Source organism: Struthio camelus, chromosome 19 (assembly GCF_040807025.1).
Source record: "Struthio camelus isolate bStrCam1 chromosome 19, bStrCam1.hap1, whole genome shotgun sequence".
Classification (NCBI taxonomy): Eukaryota; Metazoa; Chordata; class Aves; order Struthioniformes; family Struthionidae; genus Struthio; species Struthio camelus.
This window is the reverse complement of record NC_090960.1, coordinates 12,390,856-12,412,945: the sequence shown is the minus strand read 5'-3', so window position 1 is coordinate 12,412,945 and position 22,090 is coordinate 12,390,856. Positions and strand designations below refer to the sequence as shown.

General features: G+C 71.5%; 1 protein-coding gene across 1 annotated transcript; it reads left to right on the top strand.

Annotated features, from left to right (window-relative positions):
• The first annotated feature begins 2,146 nt into the window (after positions 1 to 2,146).
• USP43 (ubiquitin specific peptidase 43) lies at positions 2,147 to 22,090 on the top strand. Its single transcript, XM_068914200.1, has 14 exons — positions 2,147 to 2,379; positions 4,729 to 4,869; positions 10,714 to 10,806; positions 11,188 to 11,295; positions 12,065 to 12,218; positions 13,883 to 14,048; positions 14,964 to 15,075; positions 17,607 to 17,710; positions 18,880 to 18,957; positions 19,068 to 19,197; positions 19,459 to 19,810; positions 20,443 to 20,601; positions 21,098 to 21,250; positions 21,339 to 22,090. The coding sequence occupies exons 1-14, from the start codon at positions 2,209 to 2,211 to the stop codon at positions 22,088 to 22,090; spliced, it is 2,673 nt and encodes an 890-aa protein (XP_068770301.1). The 5' UTR covers positions 2,147 to 2,208.

Sequence of the window (22,090 nt, the reverse complement as noted above, 5' to 3'; positions counted from 1 at the left end):
GGGCGAGCGCGCGCTCCGAGCCTGCCGGGGCCGTCCCCGGCTCAGCGGAGCCGTTCCCGGAGGATCAGCGGGCGGCTGATCCCCTCCGTCCGCTCGGCCTCCCCGGGCAGCGATGGATTTCGTCTGAGCTCGCGTCTGGCCTCGTGGGCGGCGCGCAGCCCTCTCCCCACGGCCGCCGCGAGGCAGCGGTGCCCGCGCTCCCCGAGCGCCTGAGCCCGGCTGGCTCGGTGCACCCAGCAGCGGCCGTGGCGTTTCGGATGTCCCTGTCCCGCCACGGCCACGCGTGGCGCCCAGGTCGTCCCGGATGAGCCCCGCGTCCTCCGTGCAGACCGTGACTGCAGCCGGTCTGGTGTCCCCGGTGGTGGGTCACCATCTTGCCGCCCCCGTCCCCCCCCCTGCATCTGACTTCATGCCCTGTGCTAGGGCCACCAAGGCCGTTCTTGGAGGTCCAGGCCCTGGGGTTGCCACCAGGCTCGGCCGGCCCTGCCCAAAGCCGGTAGGACTTGGTTTGGCTCCGCACGGCAAGGCTGGGCCCGCGAAGGCCAGCGCGCGTGAGCGGCCCCGAAGCAGCAAGCGGGCGCCGCGGGGGAGCCGCACGGGGGAACCTCGTGTCTCTCCCGAAGCCCTCTGAGCAAGCGGCCTTCTCGGGTCGGCTGGCCGTGGCAGGACATGAAAAGGAGACGGGAATTTGTCAGCTCCCGGTTTGCAGCGCGTGTGCGCCGGCCGTCACGGTCCGGCCCGGGAAGGAGCGAAGGCAGGTCCGCGGCCCGCTACGGGGGCTCGCGGGCTGCCTCCGTGCCAACGCTCGCCTGCCGCGAGCTGCAGCTGGAGGTCCCTGCCCAAGCTGAAGCCCGTCCCAGCTCTGTCTCTGCGGAGCCCCGAGGCCGGCGCAGGGGGAGCTGCCTTCTGCTCCCGCCAGCTCGCCGGCCTGCGCCGCTCCTCCTGCTGCCAGCACCCCGGCAGGGTCGGATCCCGGCAGCGCTGGCAGCAGCGGAGGGACGAGGCGGCCCGGGCTGCGCCCTTCGGCCGCTCGCCCAGCACGGTGCCAGGCCGCCGGCGACCCGTTCGGGCTGCTCTGGGGGGGACGCGAGGTCTGGAGGTCCCCGTCGGGGACGCGGCGGGGGCCAGCGCGTGTCTCGGCATCCGAGGCAGCGCGGAGCAGAGCAGACGCCTCTCCTGCAGCAAGCGGGCTGCCAGAGCGGAAACGGCCGGTCGCACCCTCCTCGCGCCCGCGCGGCGGCACTCGGCCGGACCGGGCGCCCGAGCCGGCTGAAGGGCGCCCGCCCGAAACCCGGCGGGTTGCCTCTGCCTCCGCGTGCTGCGCCCAGCCCTTGGCGCGACTGCGGCCGGGCTGAGCACGGTCCCAGCGGGGAGCGGGGCGCCGCTGCAGCTCCCTGCGTGCTGGGACGCCCCGGGGAAAGCCGGGCCAGCCCGGCGGCGGCGGGGCGCAGCGCAGCGGGCTCGGCCGCCGCCTACGCCGCCCGTCGGCGGCAGCAGCGGCGGCTGGCGGCTGGCGGCTCCCCCCCCCCCCTCCTCCTCCTCCTCCTCCTCCTCCTCGTCGCTCCTTTCCCTTTCCCTTCTCCCCAGCGCAGCCCGGCCCGGGGGAGGAGCCGGCCGCGCACACAAAACCGCCCGCCCGGCCCCTCCGCTCCCCGCAGCGGCGGCGGCAGAGGCGGCGGCAGCGGGGCGCCCAGCGCGCCCGCCCGGGGCCATGAGCGCCGCGGCGGGGCGGCGGCGGCGGCGGCGGCAGGGGCGGGCCGGGCCGCGCCGGCCATGAGCGCGGCGGCGGCCCCGGGGGGGGGCGGCGGCGGCGGCGGCGGCCCCGGGGGGGGGCGGCGGCGGCGCGGCGGCTGCAGCCCGGCGCGGGCGGGCGGCGCGGGGCGGCGCCAGGGGGGCTCCCGGCGGCGCCGCGCCCTGCGCTCCCTGGGCCGCCTGGCGGGGCGGCTGCTGCGCACCTGGGCGCGCTTGGCCGGTGCCCGCCGCGCCGCCGCCGCCGAGGACGACGAGGGCGGGTTCCGGCGGGCCGAGCCCCCCGCGGCGGCCGGCAGCCCGCGGCGGCAGGAGGCGGCGCGGGGCCGCGGCGAGCCGGGGCCGGGGCCGGGGCCGGGGCCGGGGCCGGGGCAGCAGCGGGAGGCGGCGGCGGGCGGCGGCGGGGCCGGGCGGCCGCCGGGCGCGCAGGGGCTGCGCAACCACGGCAACACGTGCTTCATGAACGCCGTGGTGCAGTGCCTGAGCAACACGGCGCCGCTCGCCGAGCTGCTGGCGCTGGGCCGCTACCGCGCCCGCGGCGCCCGCGCCGAGGTCACGCACCGGCTCGCCGCCCTCGTCCGCGCCCTCTGGACCCTCGACTACACGCCGCAGCTCTCCGCCGACTTCAAGGTACGGCGCGGCCCCCGGCCGCCCCTCGCCGGCGGCCCCAGCCTCAGCCCGGAGCCTGCAGGCAGCCGCCTCTGGCCTGCCTGTCTCTTTTCACCTTAACTCTGCCCCCCGCCTGCGCTGTGACCCGCGCCAGCCCGTGATGCAGCAAGGGTGACCGTGGTGCTCGCCCCCAGCGACATGGGGCGGTGGGACCCTGCCAGTGTGGGAGGCCACGGGTGGGCGCCCCCGGCCCCGGGACAGGTCCCCGTCCCTCCGGGATGTCCCCCGGTCACAGCGCACTCGCAGCTTTGGGGTGGGTAAGGCGGGATGGGGCTGGCGGTGCGGGGGAGGAGATGGGGGTTGACTGAGAGGTACCGCCGGGCAGGATGGTGCCCCGGGATGAAGCTCGGCAGCTGGAGCGCTGGGCCGGCTCCGCGTCCCTGCCGCCCGCGTGTGACACGCAGGGAGGTGCTGGCCCGCGCGCTGGTCGGGGCGCAGGGGCAGCGAATCCGGCGACGGGCAGCGCTTTCAGCCTGGCTCCGTCCCCGCCGGCTGACGTCTCGCCGGGGACCCTTGCCCGGGAGGGCTCGGGAGCCCCAGAGCTGCTCTGCTGCCGGGGAGGTGCGCAAAGCGCTTTGAGGGCAGAGAGGAAACGCCGAAGAGCTGCCGGGAGACCTTGCACCTTCCCGGCACCGCGCTGCGCGGGCGGGATGCTCGCTGCTTCGGCCCCTTCCTTCGCTCCCCCGAGCGCTGCGGGGCTGCGCAGGGGGCGGTTCCCCGGGGGAGCAGGGGGCTGACGTCCTTCACTTGCCTTGCAGCGGTGCATCGCGCTCCTGTAGTAGCGGGCACCGTGTTTCTATACTACGCGCTCTCCTCCCAAACACACGCTCAGGCACAGAGCGTGGAGGGGAAAAAAAACCCATCTAGCCTTAACTTTGAATTTCCTTCTTCCGGGTGGTTATCTACATATTGCATGAATTTCCAGCCTTTTTTTTTTTTTTCAATCTGCCTTTACAGTAGGCTCTCTTGCAGTGTGAGAGCAGGGCGGATTTACAAGCGCCTGGAAAGCCCCACAAACCGCTGAGCCGCGTCCGCGGCTGGCTTTATTTTCGGGCGCTCCCAGGGGCGGCGGGCGCTCCGGCGGCGGCTCTGCCGCGCGGGGTGCCCGGCATGCTGGCGGGGAGGGAGCTTCAGGGCCTGATCTGGGGCTTGCAGGGCATTTTGGGGCTCCAGCTGGGGTCGTTTCCCCGCGGGGGCGTCGCATACGGGCCACGGCCGGAGGTGGCGCAGCCGAGGGGTTTGCAGCGCGCTGATCCGACCTGTCGCTCCGTTGCTCCATCGGCCGATTGCAAAAAAATCACGCAGCCGACGAGGGTTTCCTCCGGGGCTGGCAAAGCGGAGGTTTGGAGGCAGAGCTGGCGGCGCGGCCCTCCGCTCCCCTTCCCCGAGGCGCGGGGCGCGCGCGGCTGGCGGCGCCGGCCCGGGAGCGGGCTGCGGCAGGGCCGAGGGCGGCGGCGGCCGCTTCCCGCCGGGTGGGCGAGAGCGATGGGCGCTCGCCTTGGGGCCGGCCCTGGCCCGCGGCCCCGGGCGTTTCGCCTCCTGCCGAGTCGCTGCCGTCAAAATCGCCTCTCGCGGCGCCGGGGGGGTCGGGGCGCTGGGTGCGCGCGGCCTGGGGAGCTGCTGGCTGCAGCCTTCCCTGCTTACTGGAAGGGGAAACTGAGGCACGGCTGCTCGTTAGCTCCTCAGCTCTTTAATTAGGGAAGACTCCGTTATCGGGACGTGGCAGCCTGGGCGTCGAGGAGGCGCGTGGTTCCCCCTGCGCCGCGGGGGCAGCGGGTGGCCCGCGGGCTGCTGGCGCCGGTGGCTTGGCAGGGCTGGGGGGGGTCTGTAGGGTCCTGCGAGCCCGGCTGGCGCGGCGCCCGTCCCCGGGAGGCGCGGGGCTGGCGCGTCCTCCGCCGGGCCGAGGGGGACGTCGGGCGCCCGTGGGCTCGGGCGCGCAGGGCAGGTCCGCGAGGGGGTGGAGGTCGTCCGGCAGGACGCGACGGTTCCCTTGGCCCCTGGTGAGCGCGTGGGGCGCCGCGGGTCTGGATGCGCCCGCAGGGACCTCGCGGCGGGGGGGGGGGGGGGCTGACGTCTCCCCCCGCCCCGTTGCCTGCTGTCACCGCCCAGGTTAACCGCAGCAGCCGCGGGGCGCCGTGCCGGGTGCCGCCAGCCCCAGGGCAGCGCCGCCGGGGTCCCTCGGTGGCCGCGTGCGCCGGTCCCCCCCCGCCTCCGCCGGCCGCCCCGTCGCGGCATCTCCCTCTCGGAGGGTGGCGGGCGCTCGTTAGCGCGGGGGGCGGTGGGGGGCTCAGCGGCGCCCTTGCCTTGCAGAGCGTCGTCTCCGAGCACAGCTCGCAGTTCCGGGGCCACGCGCAGCACGACGCCCTCGAGTTCCTGCTCTGGCTGCTGGAGCGCCTGCACGAGGACCTGGGCGCCGCCTCGCCCGCCCCGCCGCCCCGCCGCCCCGCCAAGGTGGGTGGCGCGCGCCGGCCGGGCCCCGGGCCCCGGGCGGGGGCCGTACCTGCCTGCCCAGCAGTGGTTTTAAGCTGAGTAACGGGCTCTGAAGAGTCCGGAAAGAGCTGGCCGAGCACCCGGCCGCCCCGCCGGGGCCGGGGTGAGAGCGGTGAGGCGGCCTCCCGGAGGAGGGGCTGCTGCTGCTGCGGGGCCGGGGCGTCAGCCCGTGCAGCCGCACGCTGCTCTAATGGACGTGCCTTGGGGCTAATTAACGGTTGTGTAACGAGATGTCTGACGGCGGTCCCCGGCGACGCTCGGCCGAAGGACCGCACGCTCTCCAGGATGCGTTGCGCCGCGCGGGCGGTCCGGGGCGGGGGGAGCCCCGCCGGCGCCGGCTCTTCCCCAGCGCCCTGGGGGTAAGCACGAAATTACCGCCCCTAAATACACGCGAGTGACCCCAAGTAGGCGAAGGGGCGAGCGGCAGAGAGGCCGAGCCGTCCCGAGAGGTGCGGGTCTGCGACGGGCTGGCATCGCCCAGCAAGAGGGGATTGATTTGAGATGTATGTATATATGTATATCTGTGTAAGGTATTATATATGTAAGGTAATAGCTCTGCGTGTATATGTGTGTATGAATATATACATGTATACATATATATATATGTCTCTCTCTCTATATGTTTGTATACCCGTAGCTCATCACGGCGGCACCCGCGGACCGAAAGGGTCTCCGTGGCCGCTGGCGCGGCCCCGCTGCGCGTCAAGGCTTTGCCGCTCTTAGGCGTGGAGGGAGCCTGGATTTTGGGGCTGATCCCTCCCAGGGGCTTGTTTTTTGCACCCCCCGCACGGAAAGGGGGCTGGAGGCGTCTGGCGTCGGACGGGCTCCGGCCCCGAGCCGGGCGCTCGCGGAAGGGCCCCCGCGCCCCGGCGCGAGGCTGGGGGGCGGCGGCGGCGGGGCGCGGGCGGCGGGCCCCGGCGTCTCGTTGGTGCCGCCCTTGCGGGGCGATGCCTTTCCAGCTGCCCGCCTTCACCTTTCTTTTTGAATTTTTTCCTTGTTTTATTGTTTTCCCCTCGGTTTTAGCAGCGCCCCGTCCGGCGTTCCCTGCTAAAAAGCCTCTCCAGCTCTCCGGGGCACTGAATACGTGTCGCCGGGCGGCTGGCGGTGGTTTAGTCAGCAAACGTCGGCCGTGCGTTTCCAGCCGTTGGCCTGTCGGGACTTGTCACGTTTTTCCTTCCCGTGCCGCGAGCGCCGGCGGCTCCCGGCGGCCGGCGCGGCCCCTTGCCCCTCGCTGGCCTGGAGGGAGGGAGGCGGGCGCTGGCTGCCGGGCGCCGTCCGGCCCGCTGGAAGAGCCCGTTTCCCCTGGGAAAGGGAGGCAAAAAAGGTTGCTGTCGGGGCTGGGGTCGCGCGGGGCCGCAGAGGCGGCGGGCGGGCGGGCACGGCTGCGGGGACGCAGCCGCCCCCCCGGAGGGACGCCTGCGCCCGGCCGCGGCGGCTCGGGGGGCCCGGAGCGGCTCTGGCGCTCCCCGCTGAGGAGCGGACAGAGCGGGGCCCGCCGAGGCGAGCCGAACGCCCTCGAGGCGCTCCAGCAGCGTTCGAGCCGAGCACCCCTGTTTCGAGCTCGGGTTGTGCACGGTGCTGCAGAAACCTGGAGGCAGGGCTGCGCCGAGGTGGCCTCTCGGGGCCTTGCCGCTGCAGCCCGCCGCGCCGTGCCCCGCGCCGGCGGGCTGCCGTCCCTGCCGGAGCAGGGATGGGGCCCAGGGCGCGCGGCTGGCTGGGACGGGCCGCCGGATGTCCTCCCGCAGGGGAGAGCGCGGGGGCTGCCGGTGGGCTGCGCGGGGACGACCGCCGTGCCGAGGCGGGACACCGCGGCGCGCCGTTTCGGCGTCCCCCCGGCGCTGACCCCGGCTGGGCGCCGAAGGCGAGCTGGGCTCTGGGTCCGCGGGGCAGCGGGACGGGGCATCGCCTTCGCTCGCCGGCGCGCCTGGCTCACGCCGCTTGTCTCTCCCTCCGCAGCCCGGCCCGGCCGAGAGCGGCGACGCCGGCGGCGCCCCGCCGGCCGCCCGGCCGCCCCGCGGACAGAGCTTCGTGCAGAGCCACTTCCAGGCGCAGTACAGGTGAGCGGGCAGCGGCGGCGGGGGCCGCGTCCCCCCGCGCGGCCGGCGCCGTGCTTGCAGCGCGCCGGGGAGCCAGCGGGACTGTGAGTCGCTCGGTGCCCGCCGTCGCCGCAGGCTCCTCCTGGAAACGTTTCTTGGTGCGATGCAATGTTTTTGCGAGCGCAGAAAAGAGGGGGGGTCAGGCACGAACCCTCCCCGGGCGCGGGGCGCAGGCGGGTCCTGCCCGGCGCCTCGCAGGGGCAACGGCGAAAGGTTGCGCCGCGGGTGGGCTCGGCCGAGCAGGGCTCTGCACCTCCGCAGCAGCTGGGGCCGCTTGATGCAGCGGCCGTGGGAACCGCTGGCTGGGGTTTTGGCCCCCCCCCCCCCCCAAACACGCGATCTAGGATTGTGCTTTAGCTTTCCCTGCGCGTTGCAGCACTCGCTGCCCCCTCCCCGTCTTTCCCCGATGCCGGTTGCCTTGCAGAGCGGCGCAGCGCGGCCGCAGCAGCGCCGCCCCGGGGAAAGGCGGCCGCCGGAGGAGGCTTTTGCTGGGGCAGCTGATTTTGCTCAGCGGCAGCAGTTTGCTGGCGCAGGCAAAGCGCTTTGCTGAGCCCGGCAGGCCTGGGCGAGCTTTGCCGCTTTGTCCGCAGGGGACGCGGCCAAGGCTGCTGGCACCGTCCGGACAAAGCGTGCGCCCCCCCGCCTGCGGACGCGTGCTTCCTCCCGTCCCTCCTCCTCCTCGGCCCGTTGCTCGGCTCTAGGGGCTGGGATGGGCTGCGGGTTTGGAGGGGGCCTTTGGGTGCTGGTGTAGTTTGCCGTTTTGAGGCAGGTGGCTGCAAAGAGCTGTTGAAGCCTGGAGCGTGTTGGCCCATGTGGGTGGGTTAACGGGGGCTAAACTCACCCCGTCCAGTTGAGTTTCCCGGGGAAAATTAGGGTTTGTTAAAGAAAGATGGATGAGGGGCTTTCTGTGCTTCCTGGCCGGCCGGGGCGTTCCCTGGGGCCTTGGCCACCATAGACCGTATCTCATGGGACGGGGTCCTTCCCCGGGGCATTGAGTCGGTCCCTGAAGCAGGAGCTCCCTTCTCCATCAGGAACCCCAGGTGGCAAAGGAGACCTGTCTAATGGGAACTGTGGCTTTCCGGGAGGAAAAAACGGGTAGGACCTGGCTCATCGCAAGCCAAACCCGGGCGACCAGTGACTGCTGATGCGGAGGGCAGCGATGGGGAGGGTTGGTAGCAGCCCGCGGGCTGCGTGGTGGGGCCAGCACAGCTCTCCTGCACAGCAGCCCCGGACTCCTGCCTAAAAATAACCGTTTTGTAGCCTGGTTTGACACGAGCAGAACAAACCCGCTTCGGGGAGGTGCGGAGACCGAAGGGAAAGGCAGAAGCGTCCGCGACCCCGCGGGACCCCGTCCCTCTGCCGCGGGACGCGTCTGGCATCGCGAGTCCTTTCTCCTCTCGCAGTTAATTCCTCGCCGCGTAGAAGGAAAAGCGCTTTAATTTCCATTAGCCGATTTGCGCGTCAAAGCTCGTCTATGCAAAAAGATGTATTAATCGTGTGGCTGGCTCCCTCGGAGCTTGGCGGGTCTTAGGGGTGACGGAAAACCAGGGCTCTGACCGGAAAGGCTTTTGATTTGCTTTTTAATTTATTTCGCTCCCTTTTTTTTTTTTTTTGGCCAAATGAAAAGGGAGGGAGGAAACGAAGGAATTAGAAAACGAAATTGTGAGGTAAGCCGGTTGTTGGCATGAAATATTAATTTCAGCAGGGCTTTGACGGAGCGTCTGCTCCGGGATGATGTAGGAAATGAGCTTCTTTGTCGGGAAGCTCCCCCCGCCGCCCCGGGCCCTCGGAGGACGTCGGCGCCCGCCGGGGCGGCGTTGGGCAGCGCTGCCCTGGCAGGGCTGAGCCTCCGCAGCGGCAGGGATGCCTCGCGCGGCGCTCTGCTCCGCGGTGTTTTTAGTCTCCTCTCGCGGCTCGGCAAGGAGAAGTGCGGGGGGGTTTTGTCCGCGCGGGAGGCTTTCAGGACCGTTTCGAGAAGATGCTCGGGGAGGGGCGAGCGTCAGCCTGGGGCGAGGCGGCGAGCCGGGCCGGAGGGACACCAGGCGCTCGGGTTGAACCGACCCCGAGCTGCTTTCAAAACCATCCGGCTGCGACTCTCCTCTGCAGAACAAATAGCAGATTGCCGCCGCGCTGGGAAGCGGAGCGCGAGGCCCGTCTGGCCGCTCCGCCGTTCGCCCCCCCTCGCAGACGGCAGGCAGCCGCCGGACCCCCGCGCCGGCCTGGGGCTGGGCCGGCAGAGCCCTTCCTGGGGCTGATGGGGGGGAGCGAGGTGCTAAAACCAAAGGGTGCAAAAAAACCAAAACCAAAAACGAAAAAAAGTTTTGGGTGAGTCGCTGCAGCACCGTGCGCCCGTCTGGGCGGCGGCGCGCCGCGTGCAGCCTTCCCCTCGCCGCCCGCACGTGACCTGCCGCCTGCCTGCCCTGGGGTTTTTTAAGCTGCAAGGTATCATCCTGCTCTGGAGCCTTTTTGCTTAAGGGTTAAGGCGGGAAGCGGTGTTTCTTTGCCCCCTGCCTCGTCCCAGAGATCGAACCAGGCTGCGAGCAGCAAAGAGCGTGCGGAAATGTCAGGGGCACAATGCAATTGTCCAAAAAGAAACCCCCAACCGCTCTGTGTGCCGGGGCTGGTGCGCAGAGCAGAGGAGGGCGCCCGGCTCCGGCGGGTACCAGAGGTGCGTTAAAACCCTCCGGTTTTGGGTGGTTGCAAAGACGCTGCCGGGGCTTTTAGGGAGGTTCAGGCACCTCCTGAGCCCGGGCTCTGGCCAGCTCGAGGAGCAGCCGGCCGAGCCGCGGGGAGGCCGAAGAGCTGATGGCTTCTTCCCGGCTTGCTGGCACCGAGTCGTGCAAACGGTGCCCCCGTGCGGAGGGAGGGCTTGTCACCGCGAGAGGAGGCGAGCGGCCGCGACGGGGGACGACGTTCGCCTCGCCGTCCGCTCCCAGGAGCCCCCCGCGCTGCCTGGCCAGCCCGTCCTGTGCCCGTGCCTCAGTTTCCCCAGCGGGGGCGGGGGCGCGCAGCCGCTCGCGCCGTCCCGGGCGCTGCCGCCAGGCCGGGTCTGCAAGAGGGCGGTCGGGCGGCGGCGAAGGCGCTCGGCCGGCTTGGCGCGCCCCGAGCTGGCGCCGCGCCGTGGGGCACGGCTCCGTCGGCTCAGGGAGGGTTTGACGAAATAAATGTAACGAGCGAAAAGCGCGTCAGCCTCGCTCTGGCTGGGTTTGCTGCAAGGTCCGGTTCGAAATTGCGACTCGTGCTGGCTCCCCGGAGCGGGAGGAGGGCGCTGGCGGGGCGCGGGCAGGACGAGCCTTGGCGCGGCCGAGCCGCAGCGGAAGAGCTGCGGCAGGCGCCGTTGTTGGGTTTCAGAGTGAACGGAGGGCGGGGGCGGCCCGGCCGGCGCGGGGGCTGTTTGCAGACTCCCGTTGGCCCGAGCGGGCGCGCCGGCTCGGCGGCTGCGCGGAAGGGGCGGCTGTTGGCGCGGCGCCTGGCGGGAGTCCCAGCTGCAGCCAGCCCTTCGGTGATTGCCTGGAAATACAAAAATAATAAAAAAAAAAAATCCGTTAAATCCAAAACCATCTCCCCAAAGCGTCGCTGGGCCGCGGCTCGCCCCGGTCCCCTCTGTGCTCGGCCGTCCCCGCGGCGTGCTGCCGGTGGCGCGGGCGTGTGGGGGGCGCGCGGGGCCGGGAGGAGGGCGACGGGGCGCCGTGCGGCCTCTGTCTTGCAGGTCCTCGCTGACTTGCCCGCACTGCCGCAAGCAGAGCAACACCTTCGACCCGTTCCTGTGCGTCTCGCTGCCGATCCCCCTGCGCCAGACCAGGTGAGCCGCCGCCGGCCCCCCCTCGCCGCCGCCGCCGAGCCGGGAGGAGAGGAGGCGGGATGTGGGTTTCGGCTGACGAGCGGCAGAAGAGCCGTCGGCTTCCCGAGGAAACGCCGGCCGTCGCGTGCGTCCCCCCCGCCCGGCGCTGCGCCGCGGCAGCCGGTCCCACCCCGGCGCGGGGGGACGCAGGTCGCGGCCTCCTCCGGGACGGCTCTCGCGGCCCGGCCCGGCCGCTTTTGTTTTCCCTCCCTTTTCGAGCCGGGCCGGAGCGGCGGGAAGGGAGGAGAGAGCTGGGGCGGGCGGCAGGCGAGGCCGCCGCCGGGCCCCCTCTCACGCGTCCTCGTTTTGCGCAGGCCTCTGAACGTCACCTTGGTCCTGCAGTGCCCGAGGCAGCGGTTCGTGCGGGTGGGCCTGGCCGTGCCCCTCCTCGGCACCGTGGCCACGCTGCGGCAGATGGTGGCGGAGGAAGGCAAAATCCCGGCGGAGCAGGTGGAAGAAGGGGCGGCGGTGGGGGGGGCAGTGGCGGGGGGGGCCGGGCCGGGGGGCAGTGGGGGGCAGCATGGCCGGGGGGCGGTGGGGGCGGCGGCGGGCGGGGCCAGGGGGCAGCGGTAATGGGGGGTGGGGTGGCTGGGGGGCGCCGGTGGCGGGGGGCGGTGGGGCCGGGGGGCGGCGGTAGCGGGGGGTGGCATGGCTGGGGGGCGCCGGTGGCGGGGGGCGGCGGGGCCGGGGGGCGGCGGTAATGGGGGGTGGCGTGGCTGGGGGGCGCCGGTGGCGGGGGGGCAGTGGGGCCGGGGGGCGGCGGTAATGGGAGGGTGGCATGGCTGGGGGGCGCCGGTGGCGGGGGGCAGTGGGGCCGGGGGGCGGCGGTAATGGGGGGTGGCATGGCTGGGGGGCGCCGGTGGCGGGGGGCGGTGGGGCCGGGGGGCAGCGGTAATGGGGGGGTGGGGTGGCTGGGGGGCGCCGGTGGCGGGGGGCGGTGGGGCCGGGGGGCGGCGGTAATGGGGGGGTGGGGTGGCTGGGGGGCGCCGGTGGCGGGGGGCGGCGGGGCCGGGGGGCGGCGGTAATGGGGGGTGGCGTGGCTGGGGGGCGCCGGTGGCGGGGGGCGGCGGGGCCAGGGGGCGGCGGGGCCGGGTGGTGGCGTGGCTGGGGGGCGCCGGTGGCGGGGGGCGGCGGGGCCGGGGGCAGTGGGGAGCGGCAGTGGCGAGGGGCGGCAGGGCCGGGGGGCGGCCCCCGCTGAGGCACCGCGCCGCCCCCGCAGGTGATCCTGGCCGAGGTGACCGCCGCGGGCTTCCGGCGCTCCTTCTGCGACGGGGAGGAGCTGAGCGCCGTGGGCGAGGGCGAGGGCGGCGGCGGCGTCTACGCCTTCCAGCCGCCGCTGCCCCGCGGCCGCGGCAGCTGCTCCCGCCGCGCAGGTACGGCCGGGCCACCGACCGCCGGAGAGGGGGCGCGCTCCGCTGCGGGTGGGGGGGTGCTGCGCCCTGATTGGTGGGAGAGGGGGGCGCGCTCCGCTGCGGGTGGGGGGGGTGCTGCGCCCTGATTGGTGGGAGAGGGGGGCGCGCTCCGCTGCGGGTGGGGGGGGTGCTGCGCCCTGATTGGTGGGAGAGGGGGGCGCGCTCCGCTGCGGGTGGGGGGGGTGCTGCGCCCTGATTGGTGGGAGAGGGAGGCGCGCTCTGCTGCAATTGGTGGGAGCCTCGCATTCTTATTACTTTGTTCAGAGGCAGCCGTATGGCACCGTGATTGGTGGGCGGCTGGTAGTCTCTGTGCTGTGATTGGTTGGAGGTGTGCTCTGTCGTGACTGGTAGGAGACTGTAATCCTCTTTACTTTGATTGGTTCAGAGGCAGGCCTACTCCACTGTGATTGGTTGGAGCCTGTTAGTGTCTCTGCTGTGATTGGAGGGACGCGGGTGCGCTCCACTGTGGTTGGTGGGACCCTTGTCCCCTCTGCTGTGATTGGAGGGAGGTGTTTCGGGGGGGCGGGAGGCTGGGGCTCGGGGTGCCCATGAGCTCGGGGTGCTGTGTGCCACCCCGCGAGGGGCCGGGCTCCCTGCCGGCTCCTCACCCCGCCAGCTTGAGGCCACGAGCATTCCAGCACGTGCACAACTCGTTACTGAGATGTAAGCGGCACCGCCGTCTGCAGGGTGGCGCGGGGCGACGGGGAAGGAAGGATGCTCCCGCTCACCCTGCGGCTGGCAGGGGCGAGGGCGCTCGGCGTACCGCGACGGCAGCGAGCGGCGTGTTTAGGAAGGGAAGCTCCGGGACCCGCCGGCCCAGCGGGCGCGGGGGGCTGCACGGGGGCGCCGGGCGGGCGCCTGCGGTGGTGCGGCCTGGCCGTGATGAATTGCCTGTCAGAGCTAAACAAGAATCCTTAAATTGGAAAACGTCGGCGCAGGCGAGGGGGGAGTAGCTGCGAGTGGGAGTCCGGGGCGGCGCGGCGAGCGGGGCTGGGTGATTAGTTGCCGGCCCCGTGCGTGGGTACGGGGGGGACGGCTCTGGGCACATGGCACTGCCAGTCCGTGCGAGCACCCATGGTTATCCCACCCTCTCCCCGTCCCCATCACCCTCTCCCCGTCCCCATCACCCTATCCCTGTCCCCATCCCAATCACCCCATCCCTGTCCCCATCCCTGTCCCCATCCCCGTCACCATCCCCGTCCCCATCCCTGTCCCCATCCCCATCACCATCCCTGTCCCCATCCCATCCCATCCCCATCTCCATCTCTATCCCAATCACCATCTCTATCCCAATCCCCATCTCCATCCCCATCCCTATCCCCATCCCTATCCCAATCCCCATCACCATCCCTGTCCCCATCCCATCCTATCCTCGTCCCCATCCCATCCCATCCCATCCCCGTCCCCATCCCATCCCATCCCCGTCTCCATCCCCATCCCCATCCCCATCCCCATCCCCATCCCCATCCCCATCCCCATCCCCGTACCCATCCTGTCCCCATCACCATCCCTGTTCAAATCACCATCCTCGTCCCCATCCCCGGGTCACTTTGGAGCTAACGGAGCCGTCGGGCGATGCAGCCCCGGGCTGGCCGGCCTCCCTCTGCGCCCGCTTCGCTTTGCAGGGTGCCCCCTGAGCCTGCCGTCCTCGCCCAACGCCGCCGAGCCGGAGGGGCAGCGCTTGCCGCCGCCGCCGGCGGCCCTCTCCTCGGAGTGCCTGCACCGCGGCACGGGCGGCCGCGTCCTGCTGCTCCTCTGCAACACGGCGGGCACCGGCCCGCAGGCCGCCAGGTACGTCACCCGCCAGGTGCCGCTCCCCGTGCGGCGACGTCGAGTCAGTTCCCGTCTCCTAGTGCCGCACGCGGGGGGTGACGGTGACGCAGCCATCGGGGCACCCGCAGCGGGGAGCCCCCCCCCCGGCCGCTTTGCCTGAGCGTGCCGGTGAGACGTCCGTGTTCAGGCCCAAATTGGGCGGGTTTCCGGGCAAGCGGGTGCCAGAGGCAGCAGAGATGCTGAGGTGGCTTCAGAGAGTGGGAGGCAGCTGAGAAAAGGGCACTGGCTGCTCCCTTTTTTATTTTAGCTCCCCTGTTTTTTGCCAGACTCTGCCCCTCTGATCCGGAGCTGGTCGCAGGTCACCCCGGGAAAGAGCTTTTAGTGCAACAGCCTTGCGACACCGTTTCCACCTTGCTGTCACACAGAATCACAGAAGGGTTGAGGTTGGCAGGGACCTCTGGAGATCATCTAGTCCAACCCCCCTGCTCAAGCAGGGTCCTCTAGAGCATATTTCCCAGGATCGCGTCCAGGCGGGTTTTTGTTGGGCTGTGCAGTGGCACTGCGGGACCGGGGGACATCCGTACAGCCGGCGGGCTCGCTCTTGTTAGGGACGTGCTTGCAAAACCGTGGTGCGAGGCCGGATCCTGCTCACCGGCCTCTTCCCAGCTTGATCTGTGCAGCCGAGGTGGCTGCGGGAAGGGTTTAGGATACCGCGAGCATCTCTGTGCACGTCTGCGGTGTGATTTCCCCCCTTCCCGGGCTGGTTTGGCTGTCCATCATCTCTGCCAAGGCCAGGGGGGAGCAACGTGCACCAGCAGGCGAGCAGAAATCCTGCCTGGCCTGGCGGGGAGTTCATGTTTCTTCACTTCCCGATGCTGTGAGGACGGCCCTCAAGCTTCCCTCCCTCAGCACGGTGTTGCTGTTCCTCCCCAGGTTTGGGCCCCCACTGGTGATGCGAGAGGACCGAGGCATCTCCTGGGAGCAGCTCCAGCAGTGCATCCTGGCCAAAATGCGTTACCTGATGAGAAGCGAGGTCCAGGCGCAGGTGAGTGCTTCTGCGGGTCCCGGCCTGAGGATGATGGTGTGGGTGGGAGGGAGATGCCCCTCTTCTGCCCCATCTCAGTGCCACGCTGAACCAGGCGTTGTTCCCACACTGGGGATGGAGCTATTGGGTGGCTGTGGTGGAGCTGTGGAGTGGCTGGGATGTAGTCATGGGGTGGCCCTAGGGTCACTATAAATAGCCACGGTGGAGCTGTGGATGGCCATGGTGGTGCCATGAGTGGCCAAGGTGGAGCCACGGGTGGTCATGGTGGAGCTGTGGGGTGGCTGTGATGTAGTCATGGGGTCACCATGGTGTGGCCATGGCACAGCCATGGATGGCTGTGTGGAGTGGAGCATGACTGTGATGTAGCCATGGGTGGCCATGGTGGAGCTGTGGGTAGCCATGGCAGAGCCGTGGGTGGCCATGGTGGAGCCATGGGTGACTATGGTGTTGCTGTGGGTGGCTGTGGTTTAGCCGTGGGTGACCGAGATGTCACCATGAGTGACTGCAGTGCCACTGTAGGTGGCCATGGTGGGCCCATGGGCGACCACGGTGTTGCTGTGAGTGGCTGTGATGGAGCCCAGCTCACATGGGCTTTCACGGTGCCTCCCCGGGCTGATAACTGCCCCCAGCCTCACGACAAAGCCCTTTCCAGCCCGGCCACCCTGCCCAGCACCCGGGTGCCACCGTCCACGGAGCACTGCGGGTCCCCGAGCAGCCTGACTGCCTTGAAGTGTTGAAACAAAACCCCGCCGCGGCCGGGGGACGCTGCCGAGCCGGAGCCGCGCAGAGCCCTGGCCGTCTCCATCCCCGTCCCCCGCCGGCTGCCCCCGGCACGCCGCGCGGCCCCCAGCGCGCTCAGCCCCGAGGCAAGGCGGCCTCGGCCGACGCGTTTGCTGACGCTGGCGGTCCGAGCGCGGGTGCCGCTGGCGGGGAGCCAGGCGCGGGCGGGCGTAGGGCCGGGGCCGCGTGAGGCTGCCGGCGGGGGATGCGGTGCAGCGGCTCCGCCGGCTGCGCTGGGTCTCGGGCACCCGCGAGTCAGCGGCTGGGGGCGCGTGAAGCGGCCCGGCGGCCGGGAAGGCTTTCCCCGTGCCTCGGCAGCGCCGCTCGCTCTCTGTTCCCACCTGGGTCTCCTTCCTGCCTGGAGAAGGGGGAGCGTGACACTGAGGGGCAAGGTGACGCTTTGGTATTTGTGGAAACGGAGCCAAAAATCTCCAAGGTGGCCGCGGCTCGATCTGCTTTTGAAAGCCTTGCAACAACCCACAGGGATAAAAGATGAAATTTAAATGTAACATTAATTTTTGCGCGTGTTAATCTCCTTTCATATTTGTTCCAAGTGGATAGCATTTTAATTAAATTATAGCTTATTAAATCATAATCGGAAGCCACTTGGGACCCGAAATTAAATTCCTGTACAAAATGGAGATAGATTATTGCATCCAAATCCAGAACTGCGGGTAGATGCTTCACTGAGTCCACGTTGCCCTGCGAACCGCACTGGGAACAACGACAGAAGTCGTCCAACTTTGGGTTTTTTGGGCACAGGAAAGCGAGACCGACCCCATTTCATTGCCTGTTTCGCCGCTGGTGCGCGGGAACGATCCTGCTGCCTCGGCCGCCGCCGCGGGGGCCGGGGCAGAGGCAGCCTGGTGATGGCTCCTCCGCGGGATGCTCCGTGGCAGGGCTGTTTCGGGAGCGTCCGGTCACACGCGGAAGGAGAGCGGCCGTGCAGCCGGTACCCTGGTGCGGTCTCCAGAGCAAGAGGGAAACTGAGGCACGGAGCTACGAACTCGCGGGCCGCCAGCGGGGCGGGCGGGAGGAAAGAGCGGCTCCTGGGAGCCCGTTGCTTTGTGCGCCAGGCATGTCTTCCCCTCCGCGCGCCCTCCTCGCTCCTGGAACAGGACCTTGAACGCCGCGGGAAGGTCAGGCCGCGTTGCTGCTCTTGCCTTTAAAGCTGGAGGGCTGCCGGGGCGCTCGAGAGGAGCATTTCACCTGCCCTGGTTAAAGGACGGCTTCTGACGCCCGCGCGCCGGGCCGGGCTCTGCAGCCCGAGCAACCCCTCGGGGACCGGCCCGCGAGCACGCCGTGCCGAGGACCGGGGCGCTGCGCCCCCGCGCTCGCAGGGACGCGAGCGTCCGGGTGATGAATTTGCTGCGCGCTCTCTTCAGCTCCCGTTTCGATACCTGTCAGGCAGCGGCGGGGCCGGGGCGGATGCTGCAAAGCGGGATGCAGCAGGCTCGTAAGAAGAGGCCGGCATCTCTCGTGCGAACGACAAAGCGTCCTAACGGGCGAGGGAGACGGCTGCAGAGTAACCGGCCGGCGGGTCGCCGGGGAAATGGGAGCCGGCGCCGGGAGGAAACGTAGTCAAATACAGCAGGGCTCTGTCCGGCGCTCGAGCGTCCGCGGCCGTGCCGCGCGTGGACGAGGGGTGACTCTCAGCCCGGGAGTGTTTGCCGTTCGGGACGTGGGGTCCCTCCTCGCGCCCCGCGCCGGGCCGGGCCGTCCCTGAGCACCTCTCGCCGTTTCCCTTGCAGAGCGCCGGAGCCCTGTTCCGGATCCGCGTGGCCGGCGGCTCCGTGGCCTGCAGCTACCTCTCCCCGCAGGACGCCCGGCCCCTCTGCCACCCGGCCGTGGACAGGTAAGAGAAGGCTGGTGCCGGCCGGCGTCACCGGGGAGGGGGGTGGGATGTCAGCCCGGATGCCTGAGCTGCTGGCTGCTCCCCGGCAGCTCTGTCCGCACCGGGGACGCGGCTCCCGCGAGCCCCAGCTGCCGTTGCCCCCCGCAGCCGCCTCTGGGAGCTGCTGGGATTTCTCCGGCACCGCGCTGTCGTCGTGCCTGACTGCGGTTCGTTCGCCGCCGTCAGGCGGAGACGTCCCCCGGGGTCGGGCTGTGGCGGAGATGGCCGTGCCGGACCAGGGGGGTCTGCCTGGAGGTGACACTGGTGGGAGCCGGCTTTGCCCCCTGCGGTGGTAGGGCAGCACCGGCTCCATCCCCGACGCTGGCACTTCCCTTCCTTAGGTCCGTGCCTCAGTTTCCCTGTTTGCACCAGGGTCTCTGGGAGCTCAGCCAGCTCCTGGAGGGGGTCTGCGTGCGGTGCCAGGCCCTCGGGAGCCATCCGCATCAAACGGCGACGGGCAGCAGGAGGGGACGTGGTGGCTGCGGCCGGGCACCTCCGGGCTAGCGGCAGCTCTCCGTCCTGTCTTCGTCTTGCCCGTCTGCTCCCCGCCGCGACAGCTCCTGGGCAGGCGGGTTTGGGGACCCCGGCGCGTTGCTGCCCGCGGCAGGGGCGCTCTGCCCGCCCCGTCGCTGTTTCTCTGGGCGCCGTGTGCCATCTGCCGGCACCTCGCGGCATGGCCCCGTCCCGTTGGGAGGGCCGCAGGGACTGGGGTCTCGGAGCGTGTCCCGGCCCCGGTGCAGGGCAGAGGCGGCGGGACGCTGGGCAGGCAGAGCCCTGCGCGGAGCGGAGGAGGAGGAGGAGGCGGCGGAGGCGATGCTGATGCTCGCGCCTCGTCCGGGCGTGGAGGAGGGCTGCGCGTCTGGGGAGGACGGGCTGCGACGCAGCCGCTTCCGGCGTGCGGCGGCGCGCAGCACCCGGTACCTGCTTAGGCCAGCAACGAAGCCTGCAGCTCGCTCGCTTGTGCTGCGCAGAGCGCCGTCGGGGGCAGCTTGCGCAGCCGTTTGCAAGCTGCCTGCGAGCAGCGCCGGCGAGCCTGCTGCCTCGGTTTCCCCCCGCAGCTGGGGACGGGGGCGGGGGGCGCGAGCCGGGCCTGACCCGGCGCTGACGGACGCGCGCCGTCGCCCCTGCAGGGCGCTGCAGTTCGGCGGCCCGGGCGGCCCTCCCCACGTGAAGCTGACGGTGGAGTGGGACGAGAGCACCAAGGAGCGGTGAGTGCCGCGCGCCCGGCGCTCTGCGGCCGGCAGGACCATGTTGGGGGGGCTCGCGCGTGCCCGGGGCCCCCCTCCTGAGCACCCTCCGCGGCGTGGCCCCCCCGCAGCCTCTTCGGCAGCATCCAGGAGGAGGTGGTGCAGGACGCGGAGAGCGTGAGGCTGCAGCAGCAGGCGCACCAGCAGCAGCCCAGCTGCACGCTGGACGAGTGCTTCCAGCTCTACACCAAGGAGGAGCAGGTAGGGGGGTCCCGAGAGGCTCCGGCTGCCTGGAGGGATGTACCGGGGACGTGCCAGCGGCGGGCGGGAGGAGCCCGCGCTCCCGCGGGAGAGGGCAGGCTGTGGCACCCAGCGGGTGCAGCGGGAGCGGGCAGGTTTGGAGGTGGACGTGGTGCTGGTGCACCTGGGGGAAGCTGGGTGGTTGGCACCCGTCCCAGCTGCGCGGGGTGCCGTGCCGGGCTCGCTCCGGGGTGGCGCGTTCATGGCGCGCCCTCTCCCCAGCTGGCCCCGGACGACGCGTGGCGCTGCCCGCACTGCAAAGTGCTCCAGCAGGGCACGGTGAAGCTGAGCCTCTGGACGTTGCCCGACATCCTCATCATCCACCTCAAGCGCTTCCGCCAGGTGGCTGAGCACAGGCACAAGCTCACCACGCTGGTGCGGTTCCCCCTGCGGGGCCTCGACATGGCCCCCCACGTGGCCCAGAGGGGCCAGGCGCCCGGCAAGCAAGTGCTGGGCCCCTGGGCGCCCTGGAAGGCCCCGCTGTACCTGCCCGAGAGCTGCCAGCTCGACTACCTCTACGACCTGTACGCCGTCTGCAACCACCACGGCAGCATGCAGGGCGGGCACTACACGGGTGAGCGCCCGGCACGGCGCAGGGGTGGGTCCGGGGGCACGAGGGGGGCTGGGGGATGTGCCAGGGGGTGCGGGGTGCACTGCAGGGGGATGTGCCTCAGGGCATGGCAGGAGTTGTGGGGTGCTCTGCAGTGGGACAGGCTCTGGGGCATGACACGGGGTTTGGGGTGCAGTGCAGGGGGAGGAGTGCCAGGGCGTGACATGGAGTTTGGGAGGCACTGCCAGGGGCTGTGCCGTGGGGCACGGCATGGGGTTCGGGGTCAGGGGGATGTTCTCCAGGTCATGACATGAGATTTAGGGTGCACTGCCGGGGGGTGATGCCCCATGGGGCACAGCAGGAGGTGTGGGGTGCACTCTGGTGAGGATACACCCTGGGGCACGACACGGGTTTGGGGTGCACTGCAAGGGGGTGATGCCCCGTGGGACACTCTGGATGGGGGAGCTGGGGGCACTGCCTGGAGGGGCGTTGCAAGGAGGTGCCCTGGGGCACGATGGCACGGGCCATGTGGCCCAGGCAGTCGGCACTGGCGGTGCCAGCCGAACCGCAGGCTCACACTGCCGGCTGTGCCCCGTAAGGAGGACATCCTTGCTGGGGGGGGAGCCGGGGCACAGCCTCACCCGCGCTGCCCCCAGCCTATTGCTGCAACTCGCTGGACGGGCGGTGGTACAGCTACGACGACAGCACGGTGGAGGGGGTGCAGGAGGACGAGGTGAGCACCCGCAGCGCCTACATCCTCTTCTACCAGCGCAGGAACGCCATCCCCGCCTGGTCGGCCAGCGGCTCCCTGAGAGGTGAGCAGGGCCCAGCACCCTGGCCTCGGGCACCCACCCCGCAACTGCCTTGGCACCCTGAGGCTGCCTCACCCCAGGGCAAACGCGGCAGCCTGCAGCCAAACGCGTGGCACGGCAGGCACGCAGCGCGCCGCGGACGTGGGAGAGCACGCGCACGCAGCACGGCCGGCCGGCGCGCGCCGAGCGTGGCAGGCTCGCCCGCGCGCAGGCGCCCGCACAGACCCCTGGGCACGAAGCGTGCACGCGCATGCGTGTGCATGCACACCTGTGCACGTGTGTGCGCACCCATGGGCGTGCACCCACGCGAGCACCCCTGCCTCTGCGCGCGCGCATGCACGCAGCCCGGTGCAGCTCCCCCACTGCATCCTGCCCTGGGGACGGCGGGGCTCCTGCCGGCGCGCGGCCCTCCCCAGCGTCCCCGGGGCCGCTCGGCCGGCACGTGTCCCCGCCACCCTGCGCCCTCGCCCGACCCAGCCTCTTGCTACCCCCCCGCCAGGCTCCACCAGCTCGTCCCTGTCCGATCACTGGGTGTCGCGGCTCGGCGGCCAGCGGGAGAGCGTGGTGTCGCGGAGCTCGGCCACCTACCCCTCGCTGCCCAGCGCCCCCGACTCGCCCCGCTTCCCCGACGCCGCCGGCGCCCGGGAGAAAGGTGAGTCGGCGGGGGGGTGCTCCGGCCGCCCCAGCGCCTGGCGGCGGCGGCTGCCCGCGGCGCCCACCTCCCGGCGCCTCTCTTGCAGGGGGCTTCGAGGCGAGACCCTCGCTGCGGGGCATCCGGGGCCGCAGCGTCAGCATGAAGCTGTCGCCCGCCGGGGCCGAGGCGGCGCCTCCCCGCTGGTCCTCGGCCCGGCAGGAGCGGCCGCCGGGCGCCTCCGGCGCGCTGGTGGAGTACCTGGAGTCGGGGCGCCGGCCCCGCTTCGCCCACCCCTCCATCGCGCCCCTCGCGGCCGGCGCCCTCGAGGAGCCCGGCCCCGCGCCCGGGGCCCCCCAGCCGCCCCACCTGGCCCTCTCCGCGCCGAGAGCCGAGGGGGCCGCCGGGGCCGCCCGCCCGCCCCCCGGCCCCCCGAAAACCCAGGGGCCGTGGGGCCGGGGCGGCGCGGAGCGTGACCCAAGGGTGCCGACCGGGGAGCCCGAGGCCGAGACACCCACGGGGAGCAAATCGGGCCTCTCCCAGCCGGCTTCCTCCGCGAAGGAGGCCGAGGGGCCGGGCGAGCGGGAAGGGCCGTGGCTCTCCAACGGGGCGCTGGGCGCCGAGGGCGGCGGGCCGGGCCGCGCGGGGCCGCCCGCCGGGCGCCCGGGCCGCTCCGAGCTGGACGCGAAGCGGCGGCAGCAGAGCTCGGCGGCGGCGCGGGGCCTGCGGCGCTCGGCCTCGCTCGGCAAGGGCGGCGAGGGGCGGCCCGGCCGGCCGGCGGCCGGCGGCCTCCTGCTGCGGCCCCGCTACCACAGCGCCTCGCTGGGCAGGAGGCAAGCGGTGCCCGAGTCCAGCTTCTGA

Bases quoted from the DNA above. Each gene is read 5' to 3' on its own strand.
- USP43 (XM_068914200.1), top strand. From the start codon at position 2,209: ATGAACGCCGTGGTGCAGTGCCTGAGCAACACGGCGCCGCTCGCCGAG. The intron at 14,049-14,963 runs GTACGTCACCCG...GTTCCTCCCCAG, and splicing joins ACCGGCCCGCAGGCCGCCAG to GTTTGGGCCCCCACTGGTGA. The intron at 21,251-21,338 runs GTGAGTCGGCGG...CCTCTCTTGCAG, and splicing joins CGCCGGCGCCCGGGAGAAAG to GGGGCTTCGAGGCGAGACCC.